At 44.4% G+C, this 24851-nt stretch overlaps 1 protein-coding gene across 5 annotated transcripts; it reads left to right on the plus strand.

The window, feature by feature from the left end:
• The first annotated feature begins 25 nt into the window (after positions 1-25).
• Positions 26-23426, plus strand: smoc2 (SPARC related modular calcium binding 2). 5 transcript variants are annotated; one of them, XM_041050679.1, is made up of 13 exons: positions 26-160; positions 7838-8000; positions 10160-10266; positions 10514-10613; positions 11453-11497; positions 13733-13813; positions 14747-14821; positions 16407-16593; positions 17570-17652; positions 22263-22362; positions 22558-22805; positions 23066-23103; positions 23312-23426. In XM_041050679.1, exons 2-13 carry the CDS (start codon positions 7871-7873, stop codon positions 23333-23335), a joined length of 1218 nt encoding a protein of 405 aa, XP_040906613.1. In that variant the 5' UTR covers positions 26-160; positions 7838-7870; the 3' UTR covers positions 23336-23426. The 5 variants fall into 5 exon arrangements, with proteins under 5 accessions (XP_040906613.1, XP_040906608.1, XP_040906611.1 ...); XM_041050676.1 differs by lacking the exon at positions 26-160 and adding an exon at positions 1544-2084; XM_041050678.1 differs by lacking the exon at positions 26-160 and adding an exon at positions 1545-2084 and having other exon boundaries at positions 11453-11488; positions 13766-13813.
• Positions 23427-24851: the final 1425 nt, after the last annotated feature.

The raw sequence follows: 24851 nt of genomic DNA on the forward strand, positions 1-24851 counted from the left end.
GCAGGTTCCTAAGCTTTCCATGGCCCATGGGAGCTGATTTTTAACCAACCCGTTACAAAACATGGGGGTTTTCACTGAAATAACACTATCACGAAGATGTAATTTCTCTTCACGAAAAGACACAATGGCGTTCCTGCTAGAATGAGAACTCTAAAGAAAGGTAAACTTTTTCATATTTTGGATTTTACTGATGTGTTTGCTTGACGAGAATCACCTCTGTTTTCTTCCCTGTTAAATGTTTGTCTTTCTTTTACTGAACGTGCTTTTAGTGTTTTATTAAATCAGGCTAACCTGAGTGTGGATAGCACTCCAGCTATCGTCTCACAGAGTTTTTGATATTAGATATTTTTTACTTGTCAAAACAATTGGAACTCATCACATTCAAAAGCATTTTTCACGGCAGACATTTTGGTTTGTCATTGCAAGAAAACACCACAGGTGTGAACATTATCAAAGGCTCTGTCTCGTTTAGTAAACTAAGCCAGCCAGCCAACGCATACAATACCATGGCCTGGAAACTTGTGCAGCTAAATGGAACAGAGCCATCATTACGTGATTGGTTACACCTGTCCTTCTCCTGCGGTGACGAGTCAAAATGTCTGCCGTGAAAAAGGTCTGTGATGCTCCCCTCATGAAAATATCAATTCGATACCGTCAATTATGGCAGTTTACTAGTTACAAATGTGTTTGACATCTTTATATTTCTTATATATTTCTGCAACTTTATTTACAGCCTTCGAATTCAGAGATTTAAAAAAAATGTGATAATGCCTGGCTACAAAAGAGACAGACTAATAGACAAACAAACAAACCATAAAACACGTTTTTTTTTTAATGTAACAAGTTACAGCTTGCAGAATATAAAGTGAATACAAGGGTGAAAATTGTTCTGTAGATGACGAGCAGCTCAGTGTCCTCATACCAAATGTCAGGTAAGTTGGCTGTGAAAACTTGTAACTGTTTGCATATACCATTAGGTGGCGTTGTAGTCGCAAGGTGCCGCTCTCTGCGTTCAAATGACCACAGACCTGACAAAGTATGTATAGAAATATATGTACATAAATTGACCATGTCCCTCCAAATCTGGCTTTAATATTGTGGCATTTAACAATGACTGTCCACGATTTTTTGTATAAGCATTTCTGATTATTATAGGATGAGTCAGAGCCTCCATAGGGCAGATTAAGTTATTTTGCTTTTAGAGCCTATACCAGATTGTATTATTTGGTTTTGTGTAGTGTGTTAACTTGCAGAACTTTGGGTAACTGTCTATGGAGAATGATGCTGAGAGGGAATCCATATTGTGTATTGTAGTTTGTGTGTGTGTGTGTGTGTGTGTCTGTGTGTAGCAGTATGAGAATTTGAGCGCAGATTGCGTTTCTTTTCCTTGCTGACCCTCCCAGCAGACAGTAGCCTGTCTCATTCCATCGTCTCTGTGCCAAACGAACATCCTCTGAAAAGGGGGGAATTCTTGTTGTGGTTTTGAAGGAGAGGGAAAAGGGAAAAAAAGGGGTGAGAGAGAAGAATACCTGACGTGTTTGCCTCAGCTACCAGCAGCAGACGGAGTCCCTCTAAATCTGTACCTACCTACCTACCGGCTGGGGAACTGCCTGCATCCGATAAGAGATCTAGTCCACGAAATCAAGTGTGGAGGGAGGGGTTGTAGAGTAAAGAAGTCGAATTGGAGAGAGAGAGAGTGAGAGAGGGAGAAGAGAGAGACACCGAGGGAGGGGAAAAGGTCAGGGACACGGGGGGGGTTATCTCACTGCCAGAAATAAGGAGAGTGTCTACACAAACGGTTTGGCAGACGAAACCAAGGAGACGAAGTGAAATAAACCAGCAACCCCCGCTCCACCACTAACATTTTTTCTTAAGGACCACTGTGGATTTTTAAACACTATCGACTTCTTCCAGAGACACTCTTCTTTTGCTTTGGTGAAGTTCAGGCAACACAGACTGAATTTTGGACCGTGCGTAATTTGGAGAGTTTATTGCCACGCTGCGTCAGGATGCGCGTCTGTCCGCTACTGGTCTTCCTCTGTGTGCTGTGCGCCGGGCGCGCTCAAAAGTTCTCCGCTCTCACGGTAGGAAGAGACACATAATTCCCCGAATACGTCTCGCCCACATCCATTTGTAAATATGGGTTTTAGAATTAACGATGTGCTCGTGCATTCCATGCGTAAAAGTTCAACACGCATTGGCATATTCATTTTTACAGCAGAAACACAGTCCTGAAACCTGTCTATTTTAAATCAGTTTGTTAGTTCATTCACTCATTGTTTGTCCTTCTTTATTTATGGATTTTTATGTGCTTTTCCTATAATAATCAGAAATGCTTATACAAAAAATCATGGATAAACAGGGGCACATAGAAATGTTATATTAATTCCAACAGCATTATGGTCCATGCTGATAATAGGGTTTTTAGATGTAAGAGTTTGTCACAGCTTGAATATGTTGTGTGTATGTGTCAGAAATTCAATTTAAGCTATAATTTTAAAACTCAAGATATCAAATAGAGATATCATCAAATGTAGACCCTGTGTTTCAGGGTCTCTGAAGAGATGGCTAAGCTGCTGGTTTGCCTGTGAGAAGTTGAGCTGGGCTGTTAGCAGCTCCACTCTGGTCTGCCTTTAGTGCCTTTACCTGCCTGATAGTTTCTCAGCTTGTCTGCCTCTCCGTCCTTTTTTTTTTTTTTTTTTTTTTTTTTAAACACCAGTGGCTCTTTACAGGCTGGTATCAGTATCCGAGGGTGTGCTGCAGCAAAGCACATGGTGTTGTTTACCACAGCAGAAATGGTGCATCATGTCCATTTCTCCTCAGAGTTCAGGTGAAAATGATGAGATGAGAGGAATATCATGGCCACAATCAAGTGCAGATACCAAGCTGAAGGAGGAATAATAGAGAGCGGAATGTGCACTGTCAGAGGCTTCCCCCTTTGATTTAGAGGTTGAAGTGACAGCCGCCTCCTCCAGCACCGTTATTTATGGTCCGGGTGAAGATGCCTTAATATCCAATTGGAAACAAATGGCCATGAGTTGTTAACCTGCAGGTGAAGGGTCGGAGATCCTTTTCTCCCTGACGGCACTATGGAGTTGTGGAATGTGGGAGGAAGTGTTGCATTGAGCAGATGCTCCCTCTTAATTTTCTCCGTGATGCACAGATTTGCACAGACAGTATGAGTACAGATAATAATGAGTGTTTCTTCATTGAAGTTACATGGGTGGTAATATTTATCCAACAGATGATGTAAAGGTTATGCAGATACAGCTGTGCCTGGAGTGTGTCTGGGTATGACACATCATCCACTGTGCTCTGGATATGACTATAAGAATGGAGAAACTTTTCTCTTTCATTGCGTGTTTCAGTGGTAACTGTGTCTGTGTTATACCTCCCCACTGTGGTTCATTAGACCTCCTTTATTGGAATAGCATATGGAGCACTAGACTTGTACTTTTACAGGACTTTGTGAGTGATTAATGGCTTATTGTTTGAAAGACACAGGAAAGGTTATTGCTGGTTTCAAGAAAATGTCTCCATGTTATATTTTGTGCATATTTGAGGTCAAACAGGCAGTTAAATAAATGGGATATTTGCCCAGGTTATTCATGAGACAGACATTTTCCATGGTTTATGGAAGTAGGAAATAGTGTGTGAAAAGATGAGGGCACGTAGAACACTGGCTGCCTCTTTTCTTAAACCTGTACAGAGCAATTTTAGTGTAACATATGGGCTCCATTGCCCCCTGTGTTTTCATAAAACTGTGCACCTGCCCACAGAGACTTTTTTATTGTCACATGACCATCAGTGGCCTTTCACACCACCTCTCTTTCTTTTTAACATCTTTCACAGCAATTAAAAGCCTTTTCCTTTGATTGAGTTAGTAGCCTGGTTAAAGGCTGTCACTTTCTTCCCTTTCCACCATGCTGGAAACTAATGATCCCCTTTGCATCCTAGCATCCACGCAGGAAACTCCCGCCAAGGCCATTTAACACATTTGCCACGGCTCTCAGCTGGGGCCCCCATTGACCCTGCGGGGCTGTGGTGTGAGGGGCCTCTCGGGGCGCTGGAAGCGGGGGCCTCCCAGCCCAGAAGGCCCTTATCAGCCTACAATGTGCTCTCTGCTGGAGGCTCGCCTCCTCCGTACTCCATTCAATCCCACAATGCCGCAGAGCCAGGGGGAGGTAATAGGATTTGATTTGTATGCTGGTTGGTCTTGGAAAAAAATTTTTCCCTTGACTCCGCCCGTCTGGCCTGTCTGTTGTTCCTTTGCCAACCTCTTGTATTATTTTAGCAGATGCAAAAAGCATCTTCCAAGAGAGATCACGCAAAGAAGAAAAGACATCATGAAAGGAACGAGAGCAGAGTAAATCGAAAGGAAAACACAGAGCATGTCTCATTTCACATTCTTCCGTATGTACACTTGCTGGTTGGAGTATGTCAGTGCTTTCACATCGACAATTATTTCAACCTGCAGTGCAGTATGAGTACCTGGATGGTGTACTCATAACTGTCCAAAAGTTGACAGTGAAGCACTGGACACTTCTCACCCTCAATGGTCGCCATCTTGGTTACATAGCAGAAGGGGAGGGACCACCAACCTATTTTAAAACTGGTGATAATGGCAGCCGAGGAGTCTGCAGCTGTTGCGATGATTGCAAAATTGAACATCATTCTATACAAATTTACATTATCCACTATAATCCACTATACTGTTGTTGGATAGAAGCCTTTATTGTCTGTAATGGTTTGGTACCATGAATGATAATGCCTGTGCTAACTAGCTAGCTAACAGCGACGAACAATGGCCGTGTTTGAGACAACACTACCCAATTGAAATTCATGCACTACACAATCTAAATACTAAGTGTACACTTCATGGAAGTGTCCTAGCGAAAGCATCTGAGCTGATAGAGCCAGAGAAAGTGAGAGCCAGCTGTCTGGAAGTAAGCTAGAAAAGGATTTGAGCGATAAATGGATTTGAGTCACAAAATGTGTTCTGTCTTGTTGGAGTCTTCTTTTATGATAAATAAGGGCGGAAACTTGGGCTACGTGTAGCTGAGGTGAAGGCCATCCATCACTCTCCAGGGTTTTGCTGTTCATGACGATGGTGCTGGCTTGAAGAGGCTGGAATGAGACATCAGGGGAGTGTCAGGGCTCTACCTCAGCCTCGCCCATCCATCACCACAGGCCAAACACACAGGGATCTGCAGCAGACAGTTAACTACCATTAGGAGTACACAGGAGGAAGAGGTCCTCAACACACCATTAGTCTCTGGAGCTTCTTCCTCTCACTGGTTTTCACATCTTATTTGTTCTCCTGCTGCAGTGTGGCCAACTTTGACTGTGAAATAAACACTTGGATGCCCGATAGTGAATCTGGGTGGTTGATTTCATGGGTGGCTGATTTCATGGCTAACTGTGTTTTTCCATGCTGTGTTCTTGGAGCTTTATCATAAACCTGCAGGCACTTGGCGCTCTGCTTTGTGCTGAACAGTGGACATCTAGCAGGATGCTGGGCTGCAGAATGACTCTGTTTGAGTTGTCAGTCTGCTGGCTGGCAAGGGCTGATGCTGATAATGCTGGTGTAGTGTGAGCACTGGGGTGGTCAGCGTGGGCTGTGGCGAGGCTGGCGGTCCACCACCAAGCATGGCTGGACGCACTTATCCACTATCAGAGCAGTCACTGGCTTTGGAAGATTGCATGTCCTCTGCAAAAACCATCCTCAGACCAGCCCGTCACGCCTGCTGGACTTTATGTGAAGGGGTGAGCTGTGAGAGACAGAGTGGAGGGTGAGAGGAGGTCACTGCTGCAGAAGGATGTCCTAACTGGTGTGGGAGGACAGGGGGAGAGGGAGGATACTGATGGGAGACTATCGCTTAGATGCAATGATGCGAACAATCCAAGAAACTCAGAGACACTAACAAGGAAGGGCAAGGAGATGTTAGGGCCCCAGTTTATACAGAGAAATTGGGAAAGAAATAAGTGTCAGGAGTAGTTCTTTTAAGGAACAGGTACTTAGCTGATGGGAGCCAATGTGGCAGTACCTCATCAGGTCCCTTTAACCACCGGAAATAAGCAACATTTATTCAGATTTTGTCAATACCAAAGAAGGAAGAACGGTAACTCTCCATATTTCTGTCTAGAAAGATGAAGGATGAGTGTTGAGACTTGGACACAGGCTGTACTTATGAAGCCAACAGACAACTCTGCGGTATCAGGAAACTTTTTGTGCTATATACAATTTTTATAAGCCCAGGAAGACGGAGAGGAAAGAAAGAACTTTGTTTTTTTTTTGTTTTGTTTTTTTAAATTTCACTCAATCCAAAAGACTCATGTTCCATCCCTTGCGGCTCCCCTTCCGATGTGTTTGAACGGGCCTCTCCTCTCTGATCCCCCCCGGGAAGATTTATGAGCAGGGTTGACAGAGTGGGCCGTGCCCCCCCCCACCCTCCTGGACCCAGGGCGATACTGTCTTCCCTGCCAACCCTCTTCCAGGTGCATGTAGCCCTGGAGCCCTGCTCGTCTGAATGCAAAGGGCTGCCACCAAACCTCATCTCTCACTTCATTTGTAGGATGTCAGACACAACAAATTTTTTATTGCTGATCATCCCGCCCTCTCCATGGATGTGTCTTTTCTTCTTCTGTCTTGCCATGCCCTTTCTTTTGATAACTAGGAACAGATTTTTATGGCTTACCTCTAAGTGAGGGCTTTGATACTCTTCTTTGTTCAACAGAATGATAACTGTGTGTGAGTGAAAGAGAGGAATTTTCAGTCTGTTTTTCTGGCTGCTCTGAATACTTGACAGAGGTCATTCAGACAGATTTTGGATTTCCGTGCATCCACTGAAACCTGAACAAAAACATCACGTAGCAAAAGAGCAAAACTGAAAGCACTGTAAAATTGCAGTGTTTCATACGTGCAAATAATTTCATTATAAGAGAAGACCAAAAGAGTTTAGAGAGGTATTTATTTTTGGATATGACTGAGTGAAAACAGCACCTGTGGAGGCCTGGGCACAGAGTTTGTTTTGTTTCCATTCTACCCATTATTCCACCAAACTGAATGACTCACGCAAACTTCATGTAAACCCAACACTCACACTGTAGCCCAACAAAGCTCCCTGACATCTAGTTTATTCAGCCACTCTATCATTCGCTGGATTTTCATTCATTGTAGCAGTCACAGCTTGTTGCCCCCCCCCCCCACACACACACACACACCGCCACCGCCTCATTGTGTGGCCTGGCGAGGAGGTTTCATACCACGGTGGAAGATACAATGGTAGCATTGACACAGGTGATCCGATGCGTTGAGCCAGGAGTCTCCATCCTTGTTTCTCTTTTCATGGCTGAGTAAAACATCCTCAGGAGAGATTCCAGGTGAATACCTGTGCAGGTGTTGGCACAGACAAAGAAAAGATGAGGCGTCAGTCAAGTCTTCTCCAGCCCTTTCGACAAAGACAAATCATGGCTGCACCCTGGCAGGCTTGTAGTGACACTGCCCTGTCTTTGTCCTTGTGTTGTGCTGTTTATCAGTTCTTTATAGTGTATTTATGAAAGCCTGTTGCACTTGCCAGTGAACCTCTGATTAAACAGAATTAACAATTTGTATAGCTTTGGCAATGGACACCAGCCCCATGTTTGGTTTAGCAGCCTGTTTTCATATAAAGCATTTGCCCCCACACAGGCTCCCGCTCCTAGTCTTCATAAATCCTTTCAGAATCACACCTGTTTTGGAGATTAAAATGCTTTGGTGCAGAGCTGACTGGTTCCCAGAAATGGCTCATTTAGCAAATGTTTTCTCTGCCTATTTCCTACTTTGTTACCTATGCAGTTCCTGCGGGTGGACCAGGATAAGGAGTGCAACATGGAATGCGCCGGAGCTCCTCGCAAACCCCTGTGCGCCTCCGACGGCAGGACCTTCACATCTCGCTGCGAGTTCCTCCGAGCCAAGTGCCGCGACCCCCAGCTGGAGGTCATCCGAGGGCCATGCAAAGGTCAGGTCATGAGTCACGCTTCAGCGCCACCTGACGCTCTCAAATGCGCAGAGAGGGTCACAGTAGAAACTTGTGGGTTAAATTCATTTCAGCATAATTGATTCTTTGAGTGCTGGGAGGACGAGTGGGGTTGACACACTGAGAGTGGGTGGAGGGGGGCTATTGCTACTGCCTGGCTGGTTTCATAATTTCACACCATTTGTACTGACAGGGGAAATGTATGTTAATTTGTCAAAATACTTGTTTTGTTTCAGTGAAAATTATTTTTGTTTTCTTACGGATTTCATGCTTTGGTAAAACAGAAATATATCCCCGCATCAACAGCTTCCCCACTGATCTGTGACTTCCACAGCTTCAGCTTTGTGAAGTCTAATTATTATGCAGAAGCGAGGACATTTCAATGAAATATTGTGACAAGAATTAATGGTCTCATTTTCATCATACTAGATGTTAAGCTGTACATATATGGACTATATGACTGGAGATGAAAAGCAAAAGGGGAAGGAGAGCCAGTGAGGTCAGCCAGCTCACAGACTCCCTCATTGTTAGTCATCATTGGAAGGAAGAGCCCATACACCCCAATGCTGCAGCCCTGAACCCTTTCACCCCCACCCCTCTCACTAACTCTACTGCTGGTTCACTGCTCTGCAGACTGGGGACAATGCCCCATTCTTACATATTACAATATTAGATCACTAATGCAGGGAGCGTGAGCAAAAGGGTTTGCTTAAAAAGAAGTCTCATATGATGGAAAAGCGTTCCGCGATTTTATGCCCGCGCTGTGTCTCTATGGCAACATCTCTAAGCGGACATCTGGATGTGGCGGACAGCGCCGGGACACAGAATAGAGGATTCCAGCTAGGAAGCTGAAAGGGACGAGAGTCCATGAAAGTCGTATTGTACGCGTCAATAACATTGGGTGTATAAGGGTTCGGACCCCCCTCTGCTTCTGGATGGCCGGGGTGAAAGACCCAGTGGCAGCAGCAGTGTCAGCACCCGAAATAAACCAGGGGGCTGATCTGGCCTAAAAGCACAGAGGATGGGATTGTGTTTAAGGATGGTGAGACTGGCACCACATTTGTTTTCTATCACTGCGCACAGATGATTCAAGTGTCCTGTCATTTTTTCCAGTCAGCTTTTCGGTCGGAGCCCCCTGGAGAAGGACGATGGTTTTGGGTTTTTCCACTGGAGCTAACTTTAGAACTCCTCAACTCACTGTTTTCCCCCATCTGGAACATCCAGCGTCGTTCCCCCCTCTCCTCTCCAGTGACAGTGACACACACACACACACACAACACACATGCACCAGACTGAGGGAAAGCAGTGCACATTCCCCTGCATGTGTCTAATGGACAGTCTAATGAAAAGACATGCCAGCGACATGCAGCCTCCTGACCAAACCGGAGAGTGTTTTTAAACTTAGCATGAGTCAGTGTTTTAATGTGATTTGAACCTGCCAGCTCGACGAGCGCTGCGCGACAGCTAGTGTGTCACACCAAGTTACCATTAAACCCACTGCTGCTCAACTTTTCCCGAGAGCGTGCACAGCTGCTACTGTTGGCCAGGTGAGCTGCAGCAGCTGTGGAATGACAGGATGAGCCATGGCTCTGACAGAAGGATGTGAAAAGACATGAGATGCACATAGGTGAAACGTTGCTGACCCTCACTTGTAATCAACGAATACTTAGAGGACAGCTCGGGCTGAACTGAGGAGACGGTCGAGGTTTAGAAGGAGAGTGAGACATACTCAGAGACATTAAGGAAGGGTCAGGTTTTCCCTGTGCATCAGCCCTTTTCTTGGGTGACTGGAATGTTCTACAGGAGCAGCACGAGCCGCCTCGCTCAGTAATGGCTTTACCACCAGGCACTGTGCAGGCTTGCCTGACTCGCTCCTAATAAGACCGGGGGTGTTGGTTCTATTCCCAGCCACACAAGTATCTGCCGCTTCTGAAATGTCTTGAATTGTTTCCCCTCCGTCTCTCCTCTCTCTCCCGCATTTCTCTTTCATTCTTCATCATCTGTGAGATTCAACATCTTCTCCTGACTTTTTGAGCATGTTGGTTTCATAGTTGTGCAGCATAAGAAAATAATTGAGCTGTGGGTTGAATCACGGGTCTCTGTGATGTGTAGTGATTCTGGTGATTTGTGGTGCTCCTCAGATACATCCAGATGTGTAGCAGAGAAGAAGTATACAGAGCAGCAGGCCAAGAAGGTCTTCCCACAGGTCTTTGTGCCTGTGTGCAACCCTGACGGCACATATAGCGAGGTAACAAAAAACACAACATAAATGACACTTTTTAATAAGCGGCACGGCTCTGGAGTAGGGAGGCCACAGAAGAAAAGAGTAACTCTTTCACACCACCGAGTCCAATTTCTGCAAGAATTTCTCTTTTCCCATGAATGGATTTTATTGTTAATGAGTTTTTAACTCTGTTCTTTCACATTTCATTGTTACAGATGCCGTTCCTGGGTTTGCTCATGCTGACTTTGTTTGCATGCTGTTTTGATTACAGGTTCAGTGCCACAGCTACACTGGATACTGCTGGTGTGTCACACCCAATGGCCGACCCATCAGTGGCTCAGCAGTGGCCAATAAAAAACCTCGATGCCAAGGTGGGTAAAACCCCCGAAACCTGTCTTACACAATGGGGAAACTTTCAATAATGTCTACACTTATGCAAACTGTATTTGCGCTAGTACAGGCATCTCATTTTGGAAGTAAGCCCAATGTAAGATATTTAAAATGACTGATTTGTACTCAAATGTGGTTTCTGTAATGTTATGAAGCAACAGTGATAAATCGGATTCAACACAGCAAAGCATGACATTCCGTTTTTGAGGGGGGTGTAATCTTCTGTCCTGTGGGAAAGTGGTCAGTGACTGGACTGACGGCCACAGGGTTTGAGGGCCACCCGAGGACTGAGCGTTGCTCAAGGCTTGGGGCTGCGGTGTAAATAAGCCTAGAAGAAAATCCTTGCTTCAGAGTTGAGCAACAAAATTAAACTGTAAGGAATGTAAGTGTTCTTGGAGCATGGCGTCTGCCGAACAATCAAATAACCAATGCCACATGTCCTCCCTGTGCGTCTCCGTGGGGCTGCCTCGGATGTTACTGCTTTTTCAATAGTGAGAAAGTTCCAGAAACAGCAGTAGTAGCAGCAGTAGTTGTAAATGCCGGCTGTACTTTAATTAGAGCCGTGTATTTGAAGTTTAAAAAGTTCATAAAGTACATCTCCACTGACAAGCACTGTGTATGTGATCAGAGAAAGTCAAAGTTAATCACATTTTAAAATAAACCAGACCACTGTGCTTCACTCCTTACTTAAGTCTGGTGGCTGTTTGTTCTTGTGCCACAAAACGAGACCAAAGGTTTGTGATCTCCCGTCTTTTGTCACGCATGACAAAAAAGTGCACAGTGTTGAGTTTTTAATTAATTTGAGTCTGTCGCTTTTCAGGATCAAAACAAGAAAGAGCTACCACAAGAGAGCCAGGTAAAGCAGGTGAGACTTTCTCAGAGGCATATCGACTCCTTTATATGTGCATGTGTGCTTTCATGTTTGTCCACGTGCATGATGCGTGTACCTATCTAAGCATGCATGTACATGTGTGTATGTATTAATTTGTATCTCTGTCTGTTTGCCTGCATCTGTGTCGGAGATGTGCAGGGCGGGTCGCCTGTTAAGGCTTGCCTCTCTAATATTTTGTCAATTCGAGAGAGTGCAAGCAGCCTGAAGGCTGATATAAAAGCAGTCTGTTACTGAGTAACAAGTCCAAGGAGAGAGGCTGCGGCGAGCTTTAATGCACGCCGCCAGCAGCTGCAGCGCCTATAACCGCCTGTTGTCTTTACTAGGCACCCAAACAGCGAGGGAGCAGCCAGAATGGAGGAACACTGACTTATCAGAAGCTATTCTCTAACTTTATCTCCCTTTGTCTTGGTTCTTTTTCAGCAACAGTGTCATAAGATACAAGGAAATGTTCACACTTTATTCTCCACCCTACTTTCACTCTGTCTCTCATCAACATCTGCCCTCTTCCAGATATAGAACCACTAAATTTCCTCTCAGCTCCAGATACTGTATATCATGCTCTCATCTTTTAGGAGACTGTTTGTTTAACTGATGTGATTTGAAGGCTCAGAAAGAAAAAGTGTAATTTGAGTTTATTCAGATCGATTCCTTATGTGATTGTGTATGTGTGCATGTGCGCGTGTTTGCATGCATGAACGTGCGCATGGGTTTGAGAGAGAGAAAGTGCGTATGCATCCACTTGTTTGTCACATGGGTTATTTCTGTCAGTGTGACATTTATGTCTGCGCCTCTCTCTCTCTGTAAACAGTCTTGGGTATAGTTGTCTGTCTGAGCCCGGCCAACTCATTACACATAGATCAAGTGGGAATGCAAAATTTGAGAGAGAAGGAGGGATGGTGGGAGAGGGAGCGAGGGCGGAAAAGAGGTGGAGGAGGGGTTGTGGTTCAATCTGAACTGGTTGGATAAACAGGGTGGTGAAAAGCAGAATAAACTGTAGATTTGTGGTGTGCCAGCACTGAAAATAGCAGTGATTGCATCAATATTTTGATTCGGCAGAAGCCCATCAGTACCTAAGCATTCCACAGCAGCCATCACTGCACTTTTATTATCAGAACAGAGTCAAATGCTTTACCATAAACCCAATTCTGGTGCTTGACTTGACAAATTCATTCACATGCTGGAATCATATGCAGCTGACGACTGACTAACAGCCGTAAAACTAATGCCGTATGACCACAAATAGCGCGGGGGTTTCCTGGCAGATGCTAAAAGAGGTGTTACAGTCATGTAAAAGGCTGCAAAGTAAAGATAGGTCATTAGTGGTTTATCGTAAATCCCAATCATAAATACACTTTTTGAAATGACATTTCCATCCCCTAAGTGAGCGGAGTAATAACATGCCTGCCTCAGTCGGTCACACTGACTGTATGTATTTTTATCCACCAAACATGCCTAAGAAGATGAATGGCTGGCCTAACAAACTTGCATTAAATGTAAAATCCTGATTTTGCAATGGAGAATTCATTGTTAAAGAAAAGAAGTTTAAGTTTAATCCCCGTTTGCGGAGCCACCCACTAGAGATGCCCTGACTCATGCATTAACAGAGCTTTACTTTGAGCAGAATGAGTGACCCGCACTGAGGTTAACCACACCTACGGCCGTGGTTTCACCCTAAGCGGCTCAAAACCTCAGTCCCCGTCTCCCTCCTACCGCAAATCATACAAACAAACAGAGACCAAACAAACGCTGAGCTCGATTCTCCCACTGTTAATTGGTTCGTCTCAGACTTGGCTTCGGCGTTCCTCACCCCTTGTGTCTCCCCCACCTTCACACAGCTCTCAAAACTCAAATGCAAGCAGTGGAGGGATGGAGAAGAACATCAGGGACAACTGGTCCTCATCTTCTCCTCATTCATTATAACTGACCTCAATCTGTCCTCCATAGCAAAATGAGCTCCCTTGTTGCATGAAGTGAAGCCATGGGAATATATGACCACTATACTTCTGGTTTTCCTTCTCTTTTCTTCTCTTACTGTAAGTCACCTCTTTCAGTTTTCAACACACACACACACACACACACACACACACACACACCTCCTCCTCTTATTCTCCTCACCTCTACTTCTGTCTCCATCCTTCTTGGCCGGGCAATGTGCAAATCTCACATAGTTAAAGTGTTCTCTAAGCTAGCTTACTCTTGTAATTGTAGTCTCCTTGCAAATATTCTCCATTCTAAATGCAGATGAGACTGGCCTAGTGGTGGATCCGCAGCCTACTGCAGACGAAGAAGGTGAGTTCTTATCCGTCAGACTGTGTTGTTTGATACTGTGCCTGTGTTTACTGAGACACCACTGACTGACTCAAAAGCATAGCACCAAAACGTCCTTAAAAGGGCAAAGGAGCCTGCACATGAAGCAGTTACAGCCTCATTCTTCAAAAAGGTCATTGGGGGAAAATGTGGTGGTAAAACATTTGATAAAATTTACAAGATTTGATGCAAGCTAAGAGGACAATTTCAGCTTGAGTTGCATTTCGTAGAATTTTTTCCCCCCATTCATTTTATGTTACAATGAGACTGTCATTTTTGTCGAATAGCGCCACAGTGGCCACAAGAAACAAGTACAGGTTATTGGTAAATGCTAAAACATAGTTTAACAGTAGCACAAGTAGAGAGGAGTCATCAAGTCAACAGATTTACTCAGTAAGGTCACTTGAAGTGTACTTTTCTGCAAATACATCTGTGGTGTTTTGAGTGCTGTGATCTTACTTGTAATGGAATTGTATTGTGGTGTTGTTATATTCATTTCCTTTAAACTCCAAATGGCTGAGAACAGAACTTCTTACATTTCTAGTGCAATGAAGATAATCCATCACTGTGAATGGGAGGCAGTCACATTTTGTAAAGTAGCATTTGAGCACATGCATCAGCCTTTTATGTTTTCAAAGACACGACACTTAATGGTTTCATGTTAATGTGATTATTTGCTAAGACAGGAGGAGACCCATAGTCATACGTTTCTTACCTCTCTTTTTGCTGCTATATATCTGGTCACAGCTGTCATATGCAATTTTCTTTCCATATCCACTCCAGCAGTGTGAGAGACGATAACCTTGATGTGCATTTTACAGTCTGTGAGTTTTGGAACCACCAGGTTTGGCTCAGATGATAAACGAGTGTGTTTTCAATTGAGGCTAATAAAGCTGTCTCTGTGATTTCTTTCAGACATCATTTCCCAGTACCCCACTCTGTGGACGGAGCAGGTTCGCAGCCGACAGAACAATAGAACCCGAGCACCATGTGAGTTTCAAAGGCTACTTTTTCTTTAATGACGGCAATCGGGTGTTTGCAAACCTCAACTAAAAGCACGCTCTGTGTTTTTCCTACTTGTGTGAGCAATCATGGTTTGAGGCTGTTCCTGTCTTTTAAGGACAGATGGTGGGTTGTGAAACCAATACATCTTGGTGTTGGAGTGCGTCAGGCTTTGAGGATCTGCTTCTCTGTGGTTCTTTGCGTTGCAGCATATCTGTAATTATCAGCACATGGCACAAACACAGGATCTCCTATTCTTTTGGCTGGTCCCTTTCTACTCTCCTGTTACACACATGCACGTTTATGTTGTACAGATCAGTTGCCTCTTTGCTCTTTGTGGAAATATGTTGCTTTCTGCATAAATTTTGAGGCCAGCCTGGAGATGAGAACCCTGTGTGCATATGTGCATTTGTGTGTGAATCCCATTATCATAATTTACAACCAATAAAAAAAGCCTAAGAAATGCAGCATTGATGGTTTTGATTACCATGTGCTCTTTGGGGTATTGGGGTGAAGAAAAAAAAACACCCGCCCCAACAAAGAGAGCCCATACGGAGGAACTGGAGCGAAGAGAGTCGGTTGAGAAAGCGGGGAGGCATTTCATTTGGTCTCTTTTGTGTGGGTAAAGATCTCTAATGAAAATAAACAAAGAAAAGGGATATCCATAATCCCGCAGTAGCTTCCGAGCCTTGAGGCAAGCAGCGAAGAGAGGGAGAGATTGGTGATGAAAGCCCTCATGGCCAGAAGAGCTCTGCTTCTATCCCTGAGTTTAATTCTCAAATCTCTGTTGGAGAGCTGCTCTGCAGAGACGGAGGCTGCTGCACAGAGAAAAAAAAAAAGTCTGATTAGATCCTGCTGAGGCTCTGCAAAACCCCGTCTTTCTCATGAAGCTCATGAAGCACTGCATTTTTCCCTGGGGATTTTGAACGTGTAAACATATAGATCCCTGGTACTTTACATTACCCGGCAGTAGTGTGTCGCCGTGTGTAGGTGTGTGAAGGCAAAGGCCCAAATGACCACTGCTCTGCTTTTGTCTTGTCTGTCTCTCTCTCTCTGTCACACACATCCACAGAGGGCAGTTGAGTGTCCAAATATTTACTTAACTTGGGGCATAGGGAGCTGTACGTAGTCATTAGCCCGTTAATGTCCGTAAACAGTGCCACGGGGGGCTGATATAGCAGTCTACACACACTGTCTCCAAGCACTCATCCTCCTCCCCTCTGTCTTCCTCCTCCTCGGGGGTTTTGCAGCAATGGTTAGAGCGTAATGAGAGAGCAGCTGCATGCCTTTCACTTTTAAACTGAAATTTATTCAAACATTTTGCATGTTATATAAATCCAGAATGTGTTAGTCAGATCTGGTTAGGAATGACTCCAAATTCAAACTTTAACAAACCCCCTTGTTCAGAGGGTGTGTGTGTGTGTGTGTCTGTGTCTGGAGTGTGTATTTGCCAAGTCACACAACCCAGACCACCTAAGTGAACGCTGACTTTACAGGCGGTTTGTGTGCGTTTATGTGACCAATCCACTTATGCCTCCCTGATTCCTCTATAACCTCTGACCCCTCTCTGCAGCCTCATCATGTGACCAGGAGCAGCAGTCTGCCCAGGAAGAGGCGAGGCAGCACAAGAACGATGCTGTGTTCGTGCCAGACTGTGCCCAAGGAGGACTGTACAAGCCAGTCCAGTGCCACCCCTCTACCGGCTACTGCTGGTGTGTGCTGGTGGACACTGGACGGCCCATACCTGGAACCTCCACCAGGTGGGAGAGAGTTCACCTGTACAAAACTTGTGTGTGTCGCACGGCTCTTTTAGGGCTTATCTATGGTATTTTCACCCCAAAGATTCTTGGAATTTATTGCTCAGCTCTTTGTGACAAACAAACCAGGCAGTTGTTACTCAAAGCAGGTAAGTGATCATTAGCCACAGCAGAATGGCCAGTTGATAGAGAGGCTGTCCCACTGGATGACCCAGTTTCATTCACTTCGTTGACAAATGTCTTTTGCACTAAAGTGTCCTTGAACAATACTGAGCATTATCTTTCCTCAGGTCTGAAAATTTGCTAAAAATACAGCAACTTTCCGACAACAAAAAGAAGCTTCTGTATTTGAGGGCGCAGAAACTGCCCATAAGTCTAACATAAGCATGCCGACAGACGTCTCCACTGCCGATGAGACAGAGTGACTCAGTGGTCTGGTAAGCGGCAGGTCAGAGGTCAGTCAGGCTGGCAGAGTGGGGCACTGGTGCACTCTTATTGAGCAGCGAGGCTGGGTATCAGATTAACAAGGCTCCAGGCAGAGTGCCAGACAGCACATTAGCACACATATGGAAGCGTGGATTTTCCCCCTTCTCTCTCCTTGTCCCTGGCCAGCTTTTGGCCCAGTCGCAGACCAGCAATCGGGTCTCCACCAGCTCTCCAAGGGAGGCCGTGAAAGCTTCCTTGTGTCCCACGCTCTCTGTCTGCCTCTCTCCCTCTATCTCTCACTGTCCCTCCCCCTTTCTGTCCTCATACCAGCCCCAAATCCTCCCCCTCTTTTTGGATGTGTTTCACAGCCTCTGGTTCGCCACAAAACAATTATTTGAGTCCCTGAGATTTAACTGGATGGTGGTAATTGGAAAACATGAGATTCCTCTCTGATTTTTCAATGAGGATAGTTTCACTGTTATAAACAGTCCCTTTCTCCCATTTCACTTTGAATTGATTGGCATTTTCTCACACGCCGTCTTCTCTGTCACAGGTATGAACAGCCAAAGTGTGACGGGAACGCCAGGGCCCATCCATCTAAACCTAAGGACCATTTTAGAAGCAGACATCTCCAAGGTAGGCCTCCAAAATCTGGACTCAATCTCTGTTTTTCCTCTCTGTTCAGACCACATGGTGAAGTTCTTCAGCCAGTTGGCCTCCAGCTGTGGGGCTCTTCCAAGGTTGTGATAACAGTGCGTGTTTGTTGACATCATTAGCACTGTTGGTCAAGGAGATGCTTGATAAAGAGTTGAGGATTGCCAGGTACTGCCCCTCACTGGTCAATAAGCAAGGAGACAGAGACGGATTGGGGGAAGGATTAATCTTCAACTGACACAGGAGATGGAGAATAGTGGGGAGGAGAGGTAGAGATAATGGATAATAGGATGCCAGAGACAGGTAATGATAGGAAGACTGACAACGGTTTAGAAAATGAAATTGATGGCAGGAGGGGAGTTTGGGGGTGGTGGTCCTGGGGTGTGCCTAGTTACAGGTGAGACCGTGTTTGCTGTGGGTAGATACTTGCTTATCACTATCTAAAACTTTAAATTGCACAATTTATATTTTGATATATCTGACTGGAATTTATATTTGATAGAACTGAAGGTAGATGAAATGGTCGTGTGTGTCACATTATTTTGAGAAAAAATAAAGCAAAAGAAAAAGCATTACAACACATGTTGTAACAAATCATCTTTTGTTGCTCACAAAAAAATTTTGCTGTTCACTTCCTGTGTCCTGCCAGCACTCAATGTTGGTTTCTCTTAAAGGTGCTACATGTACGTTTTTGCTCTCACTACATAGCCAGCGTTATTTCTGTCTAGAGGAGTTCAGCATCGAACTTCACTCCTTTACTCACCAAGAGCTGTCTCCAGCATTGGAAAGCAAAGCCAATGTTAACTCTGATTTTATTTCTTTCACTTCTTTTCTTCTACTGAAGTTAGCATGCTAACCAGCTAGCCCCAGTCTGTCCCATCTAGTGATACCACTAGTGAGTCACTGTAACTTCCAGTCTGTCTTCCAGTCCAACATTAGAGGATGCAGAAGTAAAGGAATGAAGTTTGATCATCTACACTAGTAAGTCAACAGCTGTTAATGCTAACGGTGGCTATGTAGTGATAGTAAAAACTTACATGTAGCACCTTTAACTGTGACCACCATCAATCCCTAACCTTAACCAAATATTTATTTTAAACAAAACCAGTCTTTTCCTAAACCTAACTATTGTCCTAACCAAACCTTAACCATAGTGCTTTTTGAAGGCACTGACTGATGTGTTGTCCTGCTGATGTGGGGTGTGTAATGGTGTGTCATCATTTACAGACTGTATTTTGTCATTTAATATTGAGGCCTTCTTTGAGATGACTGTCATGGCTCTTACAGCTAGGAAAGCTGTAGTGAGTCCACTTTTCCTTAAGTGTAGGAGATGGTCAATCAAAGAAATCAGCTTCTTTTATGCCTGCTTGCTGAGGTACAGGATCACAAGCACTCCACTCAGCTGTACGATGGAGCCCACATACCAAACATAAATGATTAAAGCAATTTTGAACAGGTCTAGTTTAATGCACTCCTCTAAAGCATTTATTTTAATGTAAAGATGAAAATATTTGTTCCAAAACTGTCAGAAATGTCCACTTGATTTTGCTGAGCTGCTTCCAGATTCAACTTTGACCTTTTCTTCTTACCGTAGTTTTGCACGGACACAGTTTTACAATGCAGTGGACAGTGTGCATTCAGCTTTGTTTTCATTACATTTCTAAACACTAGATGATAAATATCATCACATTTAATTGTATCAGTAATTGCATGACTTGTCATAAAACCAGTGCAAAGCAGATTTATAGCTTTCAGGTGCTGCATACAACCAAATCACAGTTTAAAGCTGAGCGGTTCTTGGCAAATTTGCACTTTTTTGGTGGTTTGGTAAACATGTTAATAATCCAGCAGCATATGAACAGAGCTACCACTGTTCCCGTCCCATCCATGACTGTTTATGTAATATGTTGCCGGGCCAGAGCTGTGCTCTCTGCTCGCAGGTGCTGCATTTAGCTGCACAGCAGCACTCTTGTCTCTGCATTGAGGACTCTTGTATAGTGTGTATGAAACAGTGGGATAGACAGTCACAGATGAATACTCCTTAGACCAATAAATGTTACTCATCTTTGCCTTCCAGTGGCACTGGTGTATATTATTGCTAATATATTGAGCAAGAAAAATTACAGTGTCTGTCAGCAGAAAGTGTGCGGTGGCGATGGCGTGGAAAACACAACTGTGCCATGAGAAAGACCTCAAGCCCAACCAAACACCTTTTTAAACACAGTGTGCTAAGACAGAAAACAATACACTCATTCAGCCATGCAGTCACCTAACACAGACGCTCACACAAGTACACAGACTTCATTCTAAACCTGTCAAAGAAACCTGCGCCGTATCAGCCAGGTCTCTCATTATGAAATATGCCGGGACACAGTCAAAAAAAAAAATGCAGCATCTTGTTTTCTTTATGAGCAATTGCAACAACGGCTGTAAACCCTGTTACTGTACGAGCCAGGGATAATTATAAACGTTGCCTTCACATTGCTGCAGTCTATTTGCTCTTGAAGCGCCGGTGTTGAGAGGTTTATGGGCCGAGATGCAAGAAAGGAGCAACTTGCCCTGAAAGCGGCAGGAGAGGAAAGCGGAGTGTTTGGCTAGCCTTCTCCCCAGAGCAGGATCATGGGACGGCGTCGGGGCAGGCATCGGGAGCTGCGGCTGTGAGTGCTGACAGGGCTCTGCCCCATGTGGCTCCATAGGAAAACACTGCTTCTTATTGACAGTAACACACAGGCACACACATGCAAAACATGCACTCGCTGGCCAACTTTCTAAAGGCAACAGATATATGGAGGCGTATGAATAGCGGTGTGGATGTTAGATTTTCAGCAAGAAAAAAAATGTAATCATTTGGGGCTTTTTTAAACTTGATTCCATCCTGCATCTGTCAGATTTGTGCATTATGTAATTATAATCATTATGGAATAAGACAGCAGACGTTAACTTGCTGCAGCCTTGAACCCAACGGAAAATGGCCAGACTCAATTTCCTTTGAATGACAGCAGGAACATTTGTGTCCTGCCCCTCAGCGAGACAGTGTCCAGACAGACAGAAGCTGATCTGTCCCCGCCCCCACAAGAAAAACTTTTGCTGCCAGGAGGAAAGGACTGTAGCCTTACCTGATGGCTTCCCATTTGAATGAAGTGCAGACTCACTCAGATTCCTGTAGCATTACGGAGAGGACGTGTGCTCTCCATGAAAAACACTAAGCCTCAAACAAGTCCAACTGCCATCCCACAAATCTCTCCTCAGTCAGAAGCCAGATAAAAACACTTTACCTTCTGAGGGTGCAATTGTGTGACTGTCTAGACTAATTTACCACAGGAGGCTCAGCAAGGCACCAGTTTGGCCATTCACAGGTGGGTCAGATATTTTACTGGGCTAGGGCCAGGGAGGGCCTACTAAAACTTAAGTGCAAGTCTGTTCAGCATGTAAAGGAGACTGTGGAACAGTTTGGACATGTGAATGGTTCAGCCCTCAGCTCAGCGCAGGTTGCTGAAGCCCTGTGCTACTTGGGGAAAGGTGGAGTGGAGGCTGGGTGCAGGGTGTTTACACCGATGCTGGTCGCCACCTGTTAGAGAGGGGCAAAGCATGCTATTATCTCTAGCACAAGAGAATCTGGCCCCGCAGGCCTGGGCCATAAAAAGAGTAGCAAACTGCAGAGAATTTCTTCTTCTCCACAGGCAGAATAGCAGAGGGAAGTCAGACTGTGAGAAAGAAGAAGAGAGCCAGGCGAGGAATCCAGGAATCTCTCAGGCCTCCATAGCCTTCAGCTCTTCCAGAACAACTTTGGCCTCCTCACTCTTAAAACTCTATGGCCTAACAGACAATTACTATCTTTAGGGTCATTCCACTCCAGTCGTCCCTCATTTTAATTTTTTTCCCGTCATTCTGCATGTAATAATGCCTCTCTGGTTGTTTTTTTTTTTTTTTTTTTTTTTAGTAGGGCAGTTAATGATAGATTTTACCTCACAGGTTTACAGGCTAATTTCTTCTCTGTCTGACATTTCAAATAGTAATCCCACCACATATTGAAGATCAGCTGTTGTGTCTGTCTATCTCTGGACTCATACCTTTAAATCAGACATCCCTCTGACAAAATCCAAGTAACACTGTCAGGACTGTCTTTGGTCCCCCTGATGTCTCAGGTGAGTCTCAGGTGCTGAATGGAGCCTCTTGTCCATACATACAACATTCAGTGACATCTTCTGAGCCTCCAGCTGTCAAAACCACTCATGGGCCTCCGGGATGATTGGCAGGTACTCTCTTCCTCCTCCAGATGAGGGGAGGTCTGACACTTTATGAGAAGGAGTAAAAGACAACTGTGAGAGCCTTGTTTGGGTTTATTTTCTCCTCCGCTGTCTTTATGTGCTGTTCACGTTCAAACTACGCTGCCTGTTACATGACGTCCCTCCCCAAACATTTATTAGGCCACCTATGACGGCAGCATTCCACATTACAACACGTGTTGTAATGCTGGGGACTGGAGGGCCGTTTTTTTCTGTTTGCTGACACATCCGTGCACTTATTTCCATATGAACTGTATCATGCATGCTCACACACACTCATTCAGGTGTCCGTGGTTTGTTTTCCAGGCTGTCCTGGGGCAAAGAAAACAGAGTTCCTGACGAGTGTTCTTGATGCGCTGTCGACAGACATGGTGCACGCCGTCACAGACCCAGCGTCCGCCGGAAGGTTTGACATATGTTCATCCTACCATTATTGATGTGGCTCCAGTTATTTAGAGAAAGGCAAAAAAACTCTTGTGTGCTACAGCTGGTTTTTGCTGGATCTAAGGCAGCTGATCCAGTGACATGAGTTATTTTAGACAGTTGGGTGAAGTGCTGGCGGGACCTTTATTAGCTTGATGAACTGATATGTGTCATTTAGGATGCCCGAACCTGACCCCAACCACACCCTAGAGGAGAGGGTGGTCCATTGGTATTTCAGTCAACTGGACAAGAACTCCAGTGGGGACATCGGAAAGAAGGAGATCAAGCCTTTCAAACGTTTCCTGCGCAAGAAATCCAAGCCGAAGAAGTGCGTGAAGAAGTTTGTGGAGTACTGCGACATCAGCAACGACAAGGCTCTTTCTCTGCAGGAGCTGATGGGCTGCCTCGGCGTGACCAAAGAAGAGGGTGAGCTGAGCAACACGACCTGATGTCTAATGGCCACAGCTAATACTATCCACCAGCAACAGATGTTACTTCAGCTGGCTTGGAAAAAAAAAGCCTTCAGTCTGCATCTGTTTGAAATCAGGGACCAGTCGGGACGGCGTTTATTGAAGGGTCAATTATACTTCAGGGAGGCCGTGATTTGATGCTTGAATTTACCTCCAGTATTCCTCGTATTTTGGTTGGTGAGGTTTAATTTTTTTTTTTTTTTTTTTGTCTCACAGGGGCCAAACCAGGAGACGGCTTATCCTCCAGTAAACTAGTAAGTAAACTACTCCTCCCACACTGATGGATAAAATGGCTGCAAGAGAACTTGGTGGCACATCTGCAGACTGAACCGAAATATTGTTTTAGCTGTTAGTGTTGACTTAGTCAGGAAAATGCAGTCATTTAAAAAAAAAAATAAAATAAAATAAAAAAATAAAAAAAGCATGTGCCAAACTGTTGTCACTTTAATATCCTCTCCTCAGAATCCCTCGAAGAAACAAGGTTAAGCCAGCGACTGAGATTTCCCCTCCTGCACGGAGGAATCTGCCCTCACCAATCGGCAACAATGGAAACCATAGTATTTGCACTTTGTACTTTTAAAAAAAAAAAAATGTAAATTCACTTTGTAGAAATAAGGTATTTAAACAGACTGCTGAATCTGTGAATGATGTAGTTAGCTTTTTATGTCCTGACAAAAGTTATTTAACACATACAATGTATGTGTCCTTTGTGTCTAAAAAGTATACTTTTCAGAGTTGTACAAGTTTTAATGTTTGATGTTACAGTTTGTTCCCCCTTCCCCCATTGTACCTTTCCTCTGATTGATGATGTTAAAGCGGATATTTACTACACAGCTGCAATAATCTAAACCATCCCATCTCTCATGTACTGACCTATAGCATCTCTTCCTGTGCTTTGTACAGCAGTTTGAAAGAATGTGTTAAACATACATCATAAAAACGTCCCATGTGTTCACATGTATTCATGTTTATTAGAAATAAAGAACTCTTTTATACATTCTGTGCTCTGTGAGTCTGCCAGTCAAAGACGGTTAATTAGGTCAGTGAATTCCTTTGTTTCTCTCTAATCCAATTAGTCTCTATATTTTTTTTTCTCATTATATAAATCATGTAATGTCTTCACCGTTTTGTGTTTTCTTGCTGCGTCTTTAATAAAACACCTTGTTGACACAGTCTTTAGGAGCCAAGTATTAGTCATACATAGCGAAGGTCGTGTATCATCCCATTTTCAGACAGCATGCCAGTTCCCCCGAGGCAACATTTTAGAATTGGAAAAAGCGGATGGTGCTTATTTCTGTTCTCGTCACAGATTTCCCACGTATGCTGAAGACAGATAAATGGACCAATCTCGGCTGTGTGTCGTACGAGTGCCCATTAAAAGGGCGTTGTGTGAGCCAGTGCATGTGTGTGTGTGTGAACATGTATTTGCATAAGGGGCACTTACATGTATGCAGTGAATGTACACTTGAACAGTCACTGAGGTTTGAATAGATTCTTTCTTTACAACATTCAGCTCAGGGCAGCCTTGACACGTTACAGTACTGTACATTGTTCCGGCCTGATTATGTTGGGGCTTCTGAGTGGTAAGCCTTGGCTTTTCACACAGAAAGTCCCCTATAGGGCTCAGCAACTGACCTCAGACTGACCTGCTCACTCAGGCTTAGCCTCTAATTTATGATTAACACATCGGTCTCCTTTCTGTGATATAATCCACCCCAGTGGTCTGGTTTTAACACCCGAGGGGAACACAGAGGACAGATTATTGCCTGCTCTAAGATGGTGGATTAGAGATGGATAACCTATGGCCTTCTTAAGCACTTTCTCCGTCCACAGCAACAGAAAAGTTAAATCTCAAGCAACTGGTGCTAAAGCAGCAGGGATATATATGTTTTATCCCCCAGAGACACCCAGCTCATAAGTGTACAGCCAACCAATCAACCTGTATGCAGCTAAAATCATTTGGTGTTCCTTATTTGCTTGCTTAAACTCAGTCTTCTAATTA

The sequence above is a fragment of the Toxotes jaculatrix genome, chromosome 11 (assembly GCF_017976425.1).
Source record: "Toxotes jaculatrix isolate fToxJac2 chromosome 11, fToxJac2.pri, whole genome shotgun sequence".
NCBI classification, from domain to species: domain Eukaryota; kingdom Metazoa; phylum Chordata; class Actinopteri; family Toxotidae; genus Toxotes; species Toxotes jaculatrix.